Here is a 13,584-nt window from a genome sequence, read left to right as displayed (position 1 = left end):
TGATATTGGAGGATTGAAATAAATAAAAATATGAATTACTTATTTTGTACTAAACATTTACATAGTGTCAACGGAAGAGATACAGTGGTTGGTTCTATGGTGTACAAAAAGGACACAATTATCAGGAAGTAATAATACTGTACAAGGAACATTATGTTCAAGCGTTGTTAATCGTGAGTCGAGTAAATAAAAAATAATTTTTTAAACACTTACAGTCAATGTCACCAGTTGGAATTTTTCCATCGGCTACATCGTTTTCTGAGATACAGTCTAAAATACTGAGCAATGTTTTCGTTAGTCTCAAAAGATCGCTGAAGCTATAGAACCCGAAATAAATTAAATCGCGTGCCAATTTGACGACCTAAAACATTATTAAAGTAACATTAAACGATAATGATTATTTTGCGAATAAAATATGTTCGATATATTTTTTCAAATGTTTTACTTCGAACGTAAGTTTATTCTGTTCTTGATCCGCAAAAGACCACATCTTTGCCACAACATTACACAAATAATCTTCCACAAACATTATAGTTGCGCTAAACTTGGCGCGCACGCCTTCCTTATTTTGATCCCGCATCCTGTTTGCATCGTAACTAAAAGCAGACAATACATTTCATAAATGTTTCAAAATATTATACATTCGCATATTACGTATGCGCATAATTCTTCATTCTATTCACGTACTCATTAATGCTCATTTTCGAAGGAATTTCAGACCAAAGTCGGGCGTATTTAACTGGTGTCACTTGCTCTTGCGGATCTCTGTCAACGTGAAGATGTAACATAAGTCGACAAAATGAGGCGCGTAATTCATATGGCACCGTTTCGTCCTCCATACACCTGAATATTTCGTTGAAACGATTTTTACATCAGATAATAAATTAAATAATAATCACAAGATATTTTATCTGGACCTACTTGAGTATAAGACCGATGTCCAAATGTGGTGATAAGTTATTTAACGCTAAATACTGTCTATTTAGACACATATTGCTGAAGAGATTTAATTGATGTCTATAATAGTCTAATATGGCCGCGTCTTGAACGTTGCCTATCTTTGCTGCTCTTGATAACTCGTTTAAAGACATTGTCTTCTATATAGATTATTAAACGTTTTAAATACTTTGAATAGACTTTATATCTATATAAAAATAAATATACAACTTATACAACGATACTAACCATCCCATTATTCCATATAAGAAAAACTTCATACTCCTCCATCACAGTTATTCGTGGTTCATCATTCTCCTGTTTCTCGTCTAACTCTTCCACTTCAACCTGAGTTTTCGTCATCCTGAAAAAACTTATTACATGGAATCGATATAGACGAAATCACGACTGTTAACGCACCAAGTCTACCTTACCTAGTTTCTAACAATATATCTTTATTCTTTTCGCTTAGTACGCTTTTACAAATTAATTCTTGCGTTACGGCAATCGCTTTTCTGTTAGAAATACATAAATCCGATAAATAATCCAGAAATCTGGACTCCCAATTGTGCATATTTTTTCTCACTAGTCCCACGAAAGTTTCAATTTCCGCTGCCGTGATATGTTTTTCTAATAATTTCCTATTATTGTGTAACAACGCGGTGATAGTATCTTCCGCCAAAATATCGTATCCAATTTGTTTTTGCATGAAAGCAAAGTGTTTCGCGATATATTCCTGCGTTATGAGGTACATTAATTAATGTATCTCAAATAGACATGCATAACTAAACGTGAGATCACATCTAAATATACTATACCTGGTTTTTCCGATAATCTTGCTGAGATAATCTAAGTATTCGATAACATAAACGAAACATATATTTGTACGGCGCGTGTCGTGGATCATTCAATTCTTCTATTCTAAGAAATGGTCCCTCACCTTCCGCAGACTCTAAGAATGGAGCCTACAAAGAAAACTTTAGAAGAGTTACGCGTCCAAAAATTACAATATTCATACTATCCTCCTTCGTTAAAATGCCCTATCTACCATCTTTGAAGCGAAGAAAATTGAAGTTTTATCGTTTCCTTTCGCGTCATCTTCAACTCAATTGAAAATATTTAGTTATTTCGTAACAAAACGGGTAATATAACTTTTATCTAACTGGAAAAGTAAAAAACGCGGAAAATTTCAAATACTTAAATATATCTTGAGAAAAAAAAATTAGATAGGAGATTTTAAATAACAAAGGAAGCAGATTTAACAATATTTAACAATTTTACCTGAAGTATCTTAAATAATTGACCAAGTATGTATTGCTCTCGCAATAACTTTTGCCGGTCCCTGACAGCATTGGTAACGATTAAATCTAAAGCTTCGGATTTATTCTGCTCGTTCTCTAAGCCAGCTATAAAATATACTATATCCTGCAATAAACTTGTCACGGCTCTTCTTTCATTGTGCGAGATCGTACCCTTTTCCAGTTTACCACTAATTGACGCTAATACTTTGCATGCGTCATTCGCGAAATCGAGATCTCGCACCTCGACTGGTGACACTGACCTCAGTGCAAACGCCTCTTTATCTTCTTTATTGATTGCACAACCCACCTTACGATATCGTTACAATTTAGACAAGCGATTTTTTTTTTAGAAGAATGGAAAATAGGACAGATTGCATTATATGTATACACTGTTGACCAAAATTTTAGAATCAATACGTGTATCACGTAATTCAAGAATTAAAGAAAGAAAAGTCAGGTGAAAATTTCATTGGTTTAGGAAATTCTTTAGTCCAAAATATAAAATTTAACAAGTACGGAAAATTATCATTAATATCTGTAACATTAACTTCCCATTAATAACGTAATTAGCATAATATATGATAACTCAGAACGTTATTTTAAACTTTTAATTGACAGTGTATACATTGCAATCAGTTTTATTTAAAAGTACCTTTGACATAACAGGTTTTTCGTCATCTTTATCGATTGGTACACTGGTTGAGTGAACCCAGGTGTTCGTACATATATGATGTAACCTGACGAACGATGATTGTGGGACCAAACTGTCGCCTCTCGTTAATGTAGTCGGATCCAATTCGAATAAGGAACTTATTTCGTTACTGTGTGGTACTGATACTAATCTATATACTGGACCAGGTGGATCTATAAACCACACGATCTATATCACGATTATATTTAGAACTGTATGAACCACGTATGTTATAAACGTTTATTGTATAGCTGTGCAGGGCTTCTCTACTATTACAACATGCGGGAAAATGTAATAACTTTATGTATACATTCCCTGAAGACTGTCGTCGATTCTATTTTACACATAAATATCTATCTTACCACGCTTGCCTTTTGTGGTCTCACGTGGTTCATCGGTGTCAATTTCTGCGGCCAAATATTGTCCCGTCGCCAAATGTTTGAATCGGAACAGGGAGTTCCAATGACCTGCTCCTCCCCTGCAAGGATCGTGCTGAACGACCTATAGAAAAAGATTATTAAAATGCTTGAGAACCTGTCAATATTATATACATATACTCTTTGATAATAAATAATCTTCCATTATTACTATATTTCTATACCTTTCGAATCATCGGTAGCAGAAATAATATTATTATTAAGTAAACTAACAATAAGATATCAAAGAATCTAACCCTGACATGTTGTAGCATAGATCAAATCGTCAATGTATTCAAATCATCAATGCATTCGTTACGAGGTAAGATCAGTTGTTATTCAAGCTTACTATTTACTAATTAGTTTCTTGCTTATTAATTCCTATGCCGGTAATTTCTTGTACGTTTATTTTGATTTCTTAATAAATAATTTATTAATTCTTTATTTATTCCAAGATCTACCACTCGCCACGCCAATTGAAGGCCGTCCAATACTAACAATATGTAAGTACCGAGCACCAAGGATTTATACGCTAGGTTCCTTGAACACATAATATTAATCAGACGATAATTTTCTTACCTCAACCTCCCACAGAGCTTTACTGCTCGTAGCTGCAGTGGCGCTAGTCCTACCAGTAGTCCTGAGAAATACGTGTTGCTTCTTCTTGTACTCGTCCATCGTAAGAAACTTCTCTTGTTCCGCGTGAAACAGACGAACGACATCGCCACCCTTTAAAATCTCCTCTTGGTTCTCCCTATGCTCCATAAATAACGTTACTTTCCAGGACGTAGCCGCATTCACTACATTCACTTCCTTGCAACCGGGATTGTCGCTCAATTCGTAATTGGCGGCCACATGCAGACCTTGTCTTCCGGCGTTCACTGGTTCCAAAATCACTTTGTCACCGACGACTACGCTGTCACCATCGCTACGCAGTTTATAGAAAGGCATTATGTAGAGCCAGGAGCCCTCGTTTCCGTTCGCGTCCAGGTACACCCTCATCGCGTTCTTCTCGAGTAGAGCCGGAAGTCTCTTGTTCACCGTCAGGAATTTATTGGATTTCAGATGCAATAACTAGAAGAGAGACGTACTTCGATCTATAAAGGATACTGCTATATTTAAAGGAATAATATTTATGTAATACAGAATTATTATTTGCAGAATTTTCAACGTTATTATTTGGAATTCCAAAGGTATCGTAAATTGAATACCGCTTTCTATAGAAATCTGGACAATTTGGAAATTGGGTATTGGAGATATTTTATAAATGAAAATTTGAAATATTTCGAAAGCTTATTTCGAAACAGCACTGAACGATTATTTATTTATTATTGTTATTTAGGATTCAGAAAAGTATTATTTAAAATTACGTAGTAATGGCAAAATAGAATTTTCTAGCTATAGAAATTTTATGGATATCAAAATGATAGTTGAGTGCAATTATTCGCTACATTATCACACAGAATCTAGAATATTATTATTTAAAACGATTACATAAATATTTTAAGCTAGAATATTTTTTCCATAACTGTAGTGACATACAATTTTCAGGTAATCATACCAGAGTATTCTACTATTACCTAGTAATATAGCAATTGATCGAAATAGAAGCTATCGAAAGGCAAGAGTAAAATTCTATTATCGTTCGATCCACAGAAGAAAAAAGAATGAAAATGAAGCACGGAGCGCTAAAATAAGAAGCAGGACGTCAATCACACTGGCTGGTATATTAACTTTCAAGTCTATCATAATTCCCACACATGGAAGGAATAAAGCAGCTCGATAGATCGACAAAGACCCGATGTTATACGTTATTGCATCACGTTAAGTAGACGTCTAACGACGTTCATAGACACTCGCTCGCACGCCAGGAGACGATATATTTCGCCTCCACGTATAATACATTTAGCGACCATCACTTCGCCTATGTAACGTTGTTCCCCCTAGTTGTTGACGCTAAAAGCACCGCGAATGGGATTAATAATTCGATCATACACTTAAAACAACACGCAATCGCGAGTTGAAAGCCAAGACGAAATTCAGTGTTTAGATAATGCACTGCATCTTGACGATGCTTTCCGCGATAGTTTCATGCGACACGGATATCACGAAAGGAAGCTAATTCTGTTAATTGGCGACTGGTTATCGGTTCGTGTTGTTCTTTTTTTTCTTTTTTGCGATAAGTCGACAACATGCAGAAGGAAAATGGCGAAATATCATTAGCCTATGATATTTGATAATAAGAAATAAAAAGAAGTAAGGTAGTGAGCATTTATGCTAACACTTTCGTGGTGTATTTTTCGTTTAATAATGAAAACGATAATACGATAGTATGGAGTACGATACGCTGAAATTTGAAAAAGAATGTATAATGAGATGTGAAATTTTACATTAACGCCTTATAAAGGCGAATTTTTCTTAAAATATACTAACAGAAAATATACTAACAGAATACATTAACAATAAAGTATAATAATACGGAGCAGGTATAGTACGTTTAAATTCGAAGGAAATTGATTAAACACGGAGAATAAAAATTTCAGGAAATGAGTTGGAATTAAATTAATTGTCTTTTTTCAACACTGAACGCAATAACATAATAACACGGAGCGTAATAAAAGAAATAGGTCAAGCACGAAGAACGAAAATGTAGAGAGAAAGCTCGAGATTTTGCATTTATTTCTTTTAGACTTATTTTTCTTTCGACAAAAAATCATTGTGTGTTTAAATGCTATAATAGAATAATAGGAGTATAATGCAGGCAAATTTGAAGAAAATGAATTAAGCGTGAAAAATACAAAACGTAAGGGGAAAGGATTGAAATTTTACATTAACTGTTCCGCGATACATTCTTCTTCTTCTTCTCGCAATGAACTTTGTAAAATAATACCACGGACGGTAAATCGCTTAAATTGTGAAAAAGGTAGGTTGACCATAATGTATTATGTAGGATATATAGCTCCATTTATAATGAGATCTTGTGTCCCTATAAATCTTCGCGACGGAAGAATATAACAGCCCACAACACAGTCTTTGTAAAAGCTACCTTGGAGCGTGTTATTCAGTTAATTCTGAGAGGGTTAAAGGGAAAGAAACAGGGTATTATCGGGTCGTTTCATTCAAAAGGTATTATTTAATATTTTTCATTAGTATAGAAATGGTAAGTGAAGCGTCCGTATAAAAGAGAATTCTGTCCTTGAGTTCTAAAGCAAAAGCTGGGCTTTTGAAGCGTGTAGCGCAAGGTAAATTGATTTAGTTTGTATAACGGGGACAATGTAAAAATACAGAGAAATATTAGAGAAACAAAACATGGTAGCTTTGATTCTTTCTCACCTGTACGACATTACCGTAGGAGACCACGCTGCCAAGCAGTTTCTTGTTTTCAGTCTCGTTTTGTTTCTTTTCTATCTCGGCGGCGTGCTAGAAATTGATCCACGTTAATCAGGATTAATATGCTTCATTTAACAATATAAAGTATAATTAATTCATTAATTCACGCTTCGATTGTTAAATGAAACAGCGTAAATGTTTCATGAGACTTTCAAACTCACGTGCAATCTTTTCAAAAGCACAGCGTCGGTGCCGCTAGCGCTTTGCTTTGCTGCCTTCCAAAATTGTTTTTGGGCAGAGTAACGGTTCATAGGGCATATTTTGAACAGGCAATCTAAAAATTACGCAGAAGACCAGCGACACGTTAATCGGACGAAAGACATATCGGTGTAAATTTTGATTAAAGCAATGAGAGCTCGTTTTAGAAACGATCGATTAAGTTACTGACTGATCTTTTATTTCTACGATAATCATCGATGATAATTTTTGCTGGTTTACCTCGGAACTTCTTGGGTGGATTCGACAAATCTCCAGCCTCGGGACATACCACGCATCTATCGTCCACCAACCTAGAAAATAATTAAAGTGAAAGAATCTGTGTAGATATTAAATTTTCTTTGCATTTATTTGAAAAATCCGCGTAGTCGTGTTAAAGAACCAACTTGGTATTAAATTCCATCGATTAAAGGTTAAAAGTAATGAAATAGCGCGTTAAATATGACTATTGAATCTGACTTTATTGATTCATATTTGATTTTATTGAAGCGTAAGAAGATATAGGTACATGAGAGTGATACACATTTTTCAGAAACTGACAACAGAGATCTGCGACGTATAAAAAATTACAGGATCTAGGTGAAATGACGAAAAAACTATTAAAGAAATTTTTAGAATTTCCTTTTACAGTAGCAATTTGAAACGACAAAATTCGATAATTTAATTTGATTAAAAGAAATTGCGAATCGAACGTTGCATGGACAATACGTTAATAAGTTAAAGCTCTCATTCCTGTTTAAAGATCTTACAATCTCTCCATATTTCAGTTTATGTTAAACTACTTTCCTCTTATTTCGTATCAAATAATCTACTGTAAAGCTTAGGATTCGTTTCTGAATAAATATTATAAAAACAGTATCCTATTCTGTTGAGGTTATTCAGTATATAAAGAGAGAAAAACGCGTGTATAAAGCGTAAGATACAAAGTATATATTTGACTTAACAGTGCAATACAGGAATACAATTTGAGCTGGTCCAGATCCGCACGCTAACAGTGTTACTTTATAACTGAAAACCCCGAAGCCAACGTCGCCTGTCTACTGTTTATGGTCTGCCTCCCTGCTATTCTTTTGTCTATATGCTGTCGATGGCTTCAGCGCTTGAGAAAGCTAAAAAGACCAGATATGGAGTTTTCCTAAAAGTGGTGACCACTTCAACACCCTCCCTAAAACTTTACATCCCTACAAACAATTATATCTTAATATTCTTCTAACTCTTGTCGTAAATATCTGAACCTTGATTTTGTCAATGTCTTCACAAATACATTTGCCAGCTGCCTTTCTCTTTTCCATTCAAATTAATTTATTACTAAAAACACGAGAGGACTAAACAGATCATGTAGAGTTTTTTTTTTAAGAAGTGATAGTCACTTTGACACCCTCCCTTAGAATACAGAAATCTATACCTCTTCTTGCAACGGATCTAATGGAAAATAGCTGGTACATACAAGACATCGTTCATTGTACATGCTACCCATCAATGAACGTACCATCGCCGATTTCTATCTTCACCGTGTTATCGAATTTTTCGAAGACGCTGAACCATTCTTGTCGTCCTGTCATGTGATCCGTAGCTCCTGAGTCGATTATCCAAGCATCATGGTTTGCCACTTGTATCGTTGAGGTGCTTCCTAATAGACCAATTCCGCTGTGATCTCGATTTTCATTTCTGGGTTCTTGGTTGTCTCTGCTGTTGTTTCCTTTCTTATTTTTGAAGCAATTTTTGCTGGTGTGGCCTTTCCTTTTGCACGTAAAGCATCTAAAGCAATCCTTCTTTAGATGGCCAACTTTTCCACAGTTGAAACAGCTTGGTCTTTGTTTCTCGTATTCGCGTTTGCTTGACTGCTTCTGCTGTTTCCTTTTATAATTGTTGCCTTTTGTTACCAGCGCCACCGATGTTTCCTGGTCGTCTTTCTTCCATCTGATTTCTTCCGCCATCAGCCTGGTACTAAGCCTGTCTAAGGTCTTCTTTTCTTCTTTCACCGAATCCCACGCATTGTAAAAATGGTCAAATTTGTTCGGTAACATCGATAAAATGCATGTTATCAGCATTTTCTCGCCAATTTCACTCCCAAGAGCTTTCATCTTCGCCGCTATCAATTCCAACTTTGATAAGTTGTAAGATACATTTTCAGATTCTTCCCATTTAAAATTGAAGAACTGCTTCTGGACCATACTTAGATTCTCATCCGACTTCATGTCATATACTGTATTCAATTTTTTCCACATTTCATGTGCTGTTGTGCAACATAAAAGATGATCCAACGGTTTCCTTCCTACTGAGGTCACAATTAATTTTCTTGCTAGCCGATCTGCCTTCAAAAATCTTTTACGGGCGATTTCTTTCTCCGCACTGTTACCTGGGTGACAGAGATTCCCTTCACACACGTTGATCAGGTCGTCATCTTCCCCCAAAAGTGTACGCATGACAAAACGCCACTGGAGCCAGTTTTCTTTGCCACGTAACATCTCGATCTTCGCACTTGCTGATTCCATTTTATCACTATCACTTGCTTTACTAAGCACAATACTTTGACAATTTATTCACTTCGCGTTGCTATCTTACACTTTACAGCCCTGGGCCCATAACCTGTTGAGGTTATTCGGTATATAAAGAGAGAAAAACGCGTGGATAAAGTGTAAGATACAAAATATATATTTGACTTAACAGTGCAATACAGGAATGCAATTTGAGCTGGTCCAGATCCGCACGCTAGCAGTGTTACTTTATAACTGAAAACCCCGAAGCCAACGTCGCCTGTCTACTGTTTATGGTCTGCCTCCCTGCTATTCTTTTGTCTATATGCTGTCGATGGCTTCAGCGCTTGAGAAAGCTAAAAAGACCAAATGTGGAGTTTTCCTAGAAGTGGTGACCACTTCAACATATCCGATACTCTTTGAGTTAAACTCCATTTAAACTTCACTTAAACTCGACACAAAGTAGCGAGAGCTCTAGAGCAACTAAACCACGAGATTGTCTTTTGATGGCAACGCCTCGGGGTTAACAACATGATATAGGAGACAGTCGTGAAATAAGTGTGGTCCAGCTAGAACGAAAGCAACGTGCAGATCGATATTGGGGCAGACCCAGTCTCGCCCGGGAGCTTTAAAGCTACGCAGCGTCGACGAACTTTCATCTGTCGAAATATCGGCGTATCGTTGCCATCGTACGATGCTTTCGCGTGTTGAAACAACTGCACTTGCAGCGGCGGGGTGAAACGTTTAAAGTCTAACAAATTACACCGTTGTTCCTTTCCTGAAAAGATCAGAAAACTTTTCCAACAGTGAATGGTGATATGCGATGGCTGTGTAGACCAAAATAGCCATAAATCACTCTGCACGAAGAAACGTAATACACGATGACAAAAATGGAATGTACGAAAGCAGTAGAAGTTTTATATAAAATGGAGTGTCATCAAATAATTGCAAATCAATAAGCTTTTATTTTTGAAGTTGAAATTTGGTGCAATTTAAAGTAAAATAATATCCTGAATATAATATTTCTCCTTTAAATGATGCGGTGTTGGGATTAATATAGAAAAAGAGAAAATAATTTTATAGCGTTTTAATTGCACATCGCGGAACGTAGCTAACAAGTATGTTTCCTTTTTTTTAGAACCTTTTTTAAAGTTGTCCCAAATAAATATTTTTGCAGGAAAAATTGTTAGAACAGGGGGATATTTATTTTACGTTTTAGTTTTCCTTCTTCGGTAACTTTCGAATAATACGTGCCATTCGCTAGACAAACACACTTCTCCATAGTCTGCGAGTAAACTAGGTCATTCATATGCAAGTCTAACTTTTTATTGTTTTGAACTTTCAAAAGATTTGGAAAGATTCCAGCACACTTCTGAACGACTCACTGTAAAAGCGGCCTCTAAGTCGGATGTTTAAAATATTTCCAAATAAAAGGAAAAAGTTGAAGGAAAGAGATCTAACAGATTTTCCCTACAATTACATCAACCACCTGATTTACGTACAAAAAAATTAACGAATTACCGTAGTGAATTCAATTCAAATTAATGTCCGAATTTAAAAAATCCCAATGAAATAACCGACTTGGGAAAGATCTTAAAAAATATTATCCTTTCGATAAATCCAATTTTCTTATTTCTAACTAAAAATACATTTTTCACGTTGACAGTAAAGACCGTATACCTATTTGAGCATAGTCTGTCACGGAAAATACAGATAGGCAAGAATAGATTCGACCAGAGAATGAAAACGGAATCGAGCATTATTTTACCATGACAAAAGCGCGTTTACAAGCTGAACAGAAACGAAGGTACATATTGATCGCGGAATCTTGCATCAACGAAGCACTGAAACGTTGGATTCCACGGTGAACGGTTACTGTAAAACATCAAGGGAAAAAATTACGTTTCCTGTCCAAATAACGATTAATTACAAAGGCCGCTTTTATGGTTGACAGAAGAAAGTTGTTACGAGGAGGGTTGATTACATCCCTTTCAGTGTCAGCTTGGCTATCCGTAACTAACCACATCGCTTGTTGTTCGTCACTAATAGAATACATAGTTTGCTAACGAGATTGCATTTAGGCTTCTTTCATCCGCAAACGTAAGCTCTTTTAACTACCTCGAAGGCTAATGCGTTCCCTATAGAACGTAGCCGCAAAGGCTGACAAGGTTCGTATAAGATAAAACCGTTCGTTTCGCGTGAAATATATTCTTATTTTGATGTATTAATCATTGAATGTCTTTAGATTTTATAATATTATAATATAGCTGTTTCCTTATTTTGTTTCATTAGGAAGATATTAGAAAAATTATTTTAAATAAAAAAAATTATTTAAATGATATTTGTTTTACCTACATCGCTTTATTTCTGTATCTTTTTATCGAATTTATTTATTCTGTATATTTTTTATTATTTCTGAATCTATTATATTATTGATAATGTCACTTCGCTATATTCGATAAAAAGAATGTAAATATGTTTGCCGTTTATAAGCGGTGATATAATCTTGACCTATTCTGTATTATTTTATTAGATTGTAAATCAATTTTTATTACGCTATTAATTACTATGATTACAGAAAGTAAGAATTCTGCTCGTTTATCTTAGAACGGTGTATGTAAATTTCAATTAGTCACGAATGAAAAATAATAAAGTTCCCAGTCAGAAACGATTTGCTATCGTGCGACATGCGTCTTATAAAATAAATCATCATCTGACGATAAATATTCTCGATATCATAAATCAAAGAGATCTAAAATAGCAGGAAACTACTGGTAGCATCTACCGGCTGTGACAAATGTTCAAAGTGTGAAAAACGTGAAACTCGCCACTAGCTACAAATCAATTGTCCGCGCGATGTAACATCCAAGGCAAACAACAAAGTGAAGATTCGAAATTATATTTCACTCTCGTTAAAAACGAAAAAAAAAGTGACACTCGGTATGCTGCATTGCTATAAATCATAAAAGATCGACATGTTACGTCGAGTGCCTCTTTATGTATATCGAGGCATGCATAGACAATGATCCGATATTGCACGGCTAAAATCACTCAGACGATAAATCGGGCTTGCACGTGGATTCTGATCGGCAAACAGTGAGAAACAACGTGTGCCAGCACCTGGCGTGTAACCACGAATACTCGAACGCGATACATCTGTAATCGAAACCACATCTCGACTCTGTCGCTCACGTTTCCTATTAATGATCCGTGGATTCTCCATAAACTGAATGATGTCGGGTCAAGTCAAAATATTCGTCGAAATATCTTCTATGCTATTCGATGTGCAAATAATTTCGCCTAATAAAACAGGCGAATAAACGTCGGATTCGTGGTACGTTTGTTATCGGAACCATATTTCTGTCCTACGTTTCGAGTAATAATTCACAGATTAATCTATAAATCGAATTGACTCAACTTCACTTAAGACGTCTATCGAAAGTCCCGAATCTTCGCCAACGCGTAAAGAAAAAATATTTAGCCAAAACACAATGTAAATCAATACCAGGTTTGTTATATGTTTGCAACTGAAACTATATTTTAGTTCTACCATCCACGTTCACTGATAATAATTCACAGGCTGGGTATTTTTCTAAGGTTGGCTACCGGAAGCCATTCAAAGCCGAAAGACAAGAATTGAATAAATAACAATAACAATTCGTACATCAATCCGATATGTTTGCAATTGAAACTATATTTCAGTTCTAGCCGATTCAACCGAAGATGTTCGTCGGCATATCTTCACCAGTGTACGAAGAAAAGGGATCCATTGAAAAGACGAGAGCAAACCGATCTTATTCGAAAATGTCTCTATACATTCAACAATCTCGATTCAATTTACATTGCCATCGAAATGCCATTACCAATACAACGAATGAAGATACACTTTCATGAGCATAGGAGAAAAATGAGAAAAAAATCTCACCAGGAACAAAGCAAATTAATATTCGAGTAGCGATGCACGTCGCTCTTTCAGCAATGAATGCAATACGATCGATCGAAGAGGCGTTCTAAAGAGAGACGCGCGAGTCAAAGCTATCGGGTCAGCGAACAAGAAAGACAACGTAGACACACGATGCAAATTTTCGCAGGGGTTGCCTATAATACACATAACTGAGGAAACGGTTCGGCCACGAAAGCCGATATCGTGTCACCTA

At 35.7% G+C, this 13,584-nt stretch overlaps 1 protein-coding gene across 16 annotated transcripts in view; it reads right to left on the bottom strand.

Moving 5' to 3' along the window:
* LOC100643559 (inositol 1,4,5-trisphosphate receptor) overlaps positions 1–13,584 on the bottom strand; it is a 49,896-nt gene that overhangs the window by 14,477 nt on the left and 21,835 nt on the right. For 15 of the 16 annotated variants that reach the window (XM_048413724.1, XM_048413718.1, XM_048413743.1 and 12 more), the window contains 14 exons: positions 7,173–7,243; positions 6,896–7,008; positions 6,678–6,764; positions 3,924–4,418; positions 3,291–3,429; positions 2,890–3,101; positions 2,218–2,544; positions 1,755–1,901; positions 1,371–1,672; positions 1,186–1,300; positions 922–1,097; positions 688–843; positions 446–596; positions 214–361 (listed from right to left, as the gene is read on the bottom strand). In XM_048413724.1, the coding sequence (XP_048269681.1) occupies positions 214–361; positions 446–596; positions 688–843; positions 922–1,097; positions 1,186–1,300; positions 1,371–1,672; positions 1,755–1,901; positions 2,218–2,544; positions 2,890–3,101; positions 3,291–3,429; positions 3,924–4,418; positions 6,678–6,764; positions 6,896–7,008; positions 7,173–7,243 (2,639 nt within the window). The remainder of the gene's footprint in view (positions 1–213; positions 362–445; positions 597–687; positions 844–921; positions 1,098–1,185; positions 1,301–1,370; positions 1,673–1,754; positions 1,902–2,217; positions 2,545–2,889; positions 3,102–3,290; positions 3,430–3,923; positions 4,419–6,677; positions 6,765–6,895; positions 7,009–7,172; positions 7,244–13,584) is intronic. The other variant, XM_048413728.1, reaches the window with a different exon arrangement.

The sequence above is a fragment of the Bombus terrestris genome, chromosome 2, assembly GCF_910591885.1.
Source record: "Bombus terrestris chromosome 2, iyBomTerr1.2, whole genome shotgun sequence".
In the NCBI taxonomy this organism is placed as follows: domain Eukaryota; kingdom Metazoa; phylum Arthropoda; class Insecta; order Hymenoptera; family Apidae; genus Bombus; species Bombus terrestris.
The sequence above is the reverse complement of the archived record's forward strand: the minus strand, read 5'-3'. Positions and strand labels throughout refer to the sequence as shown.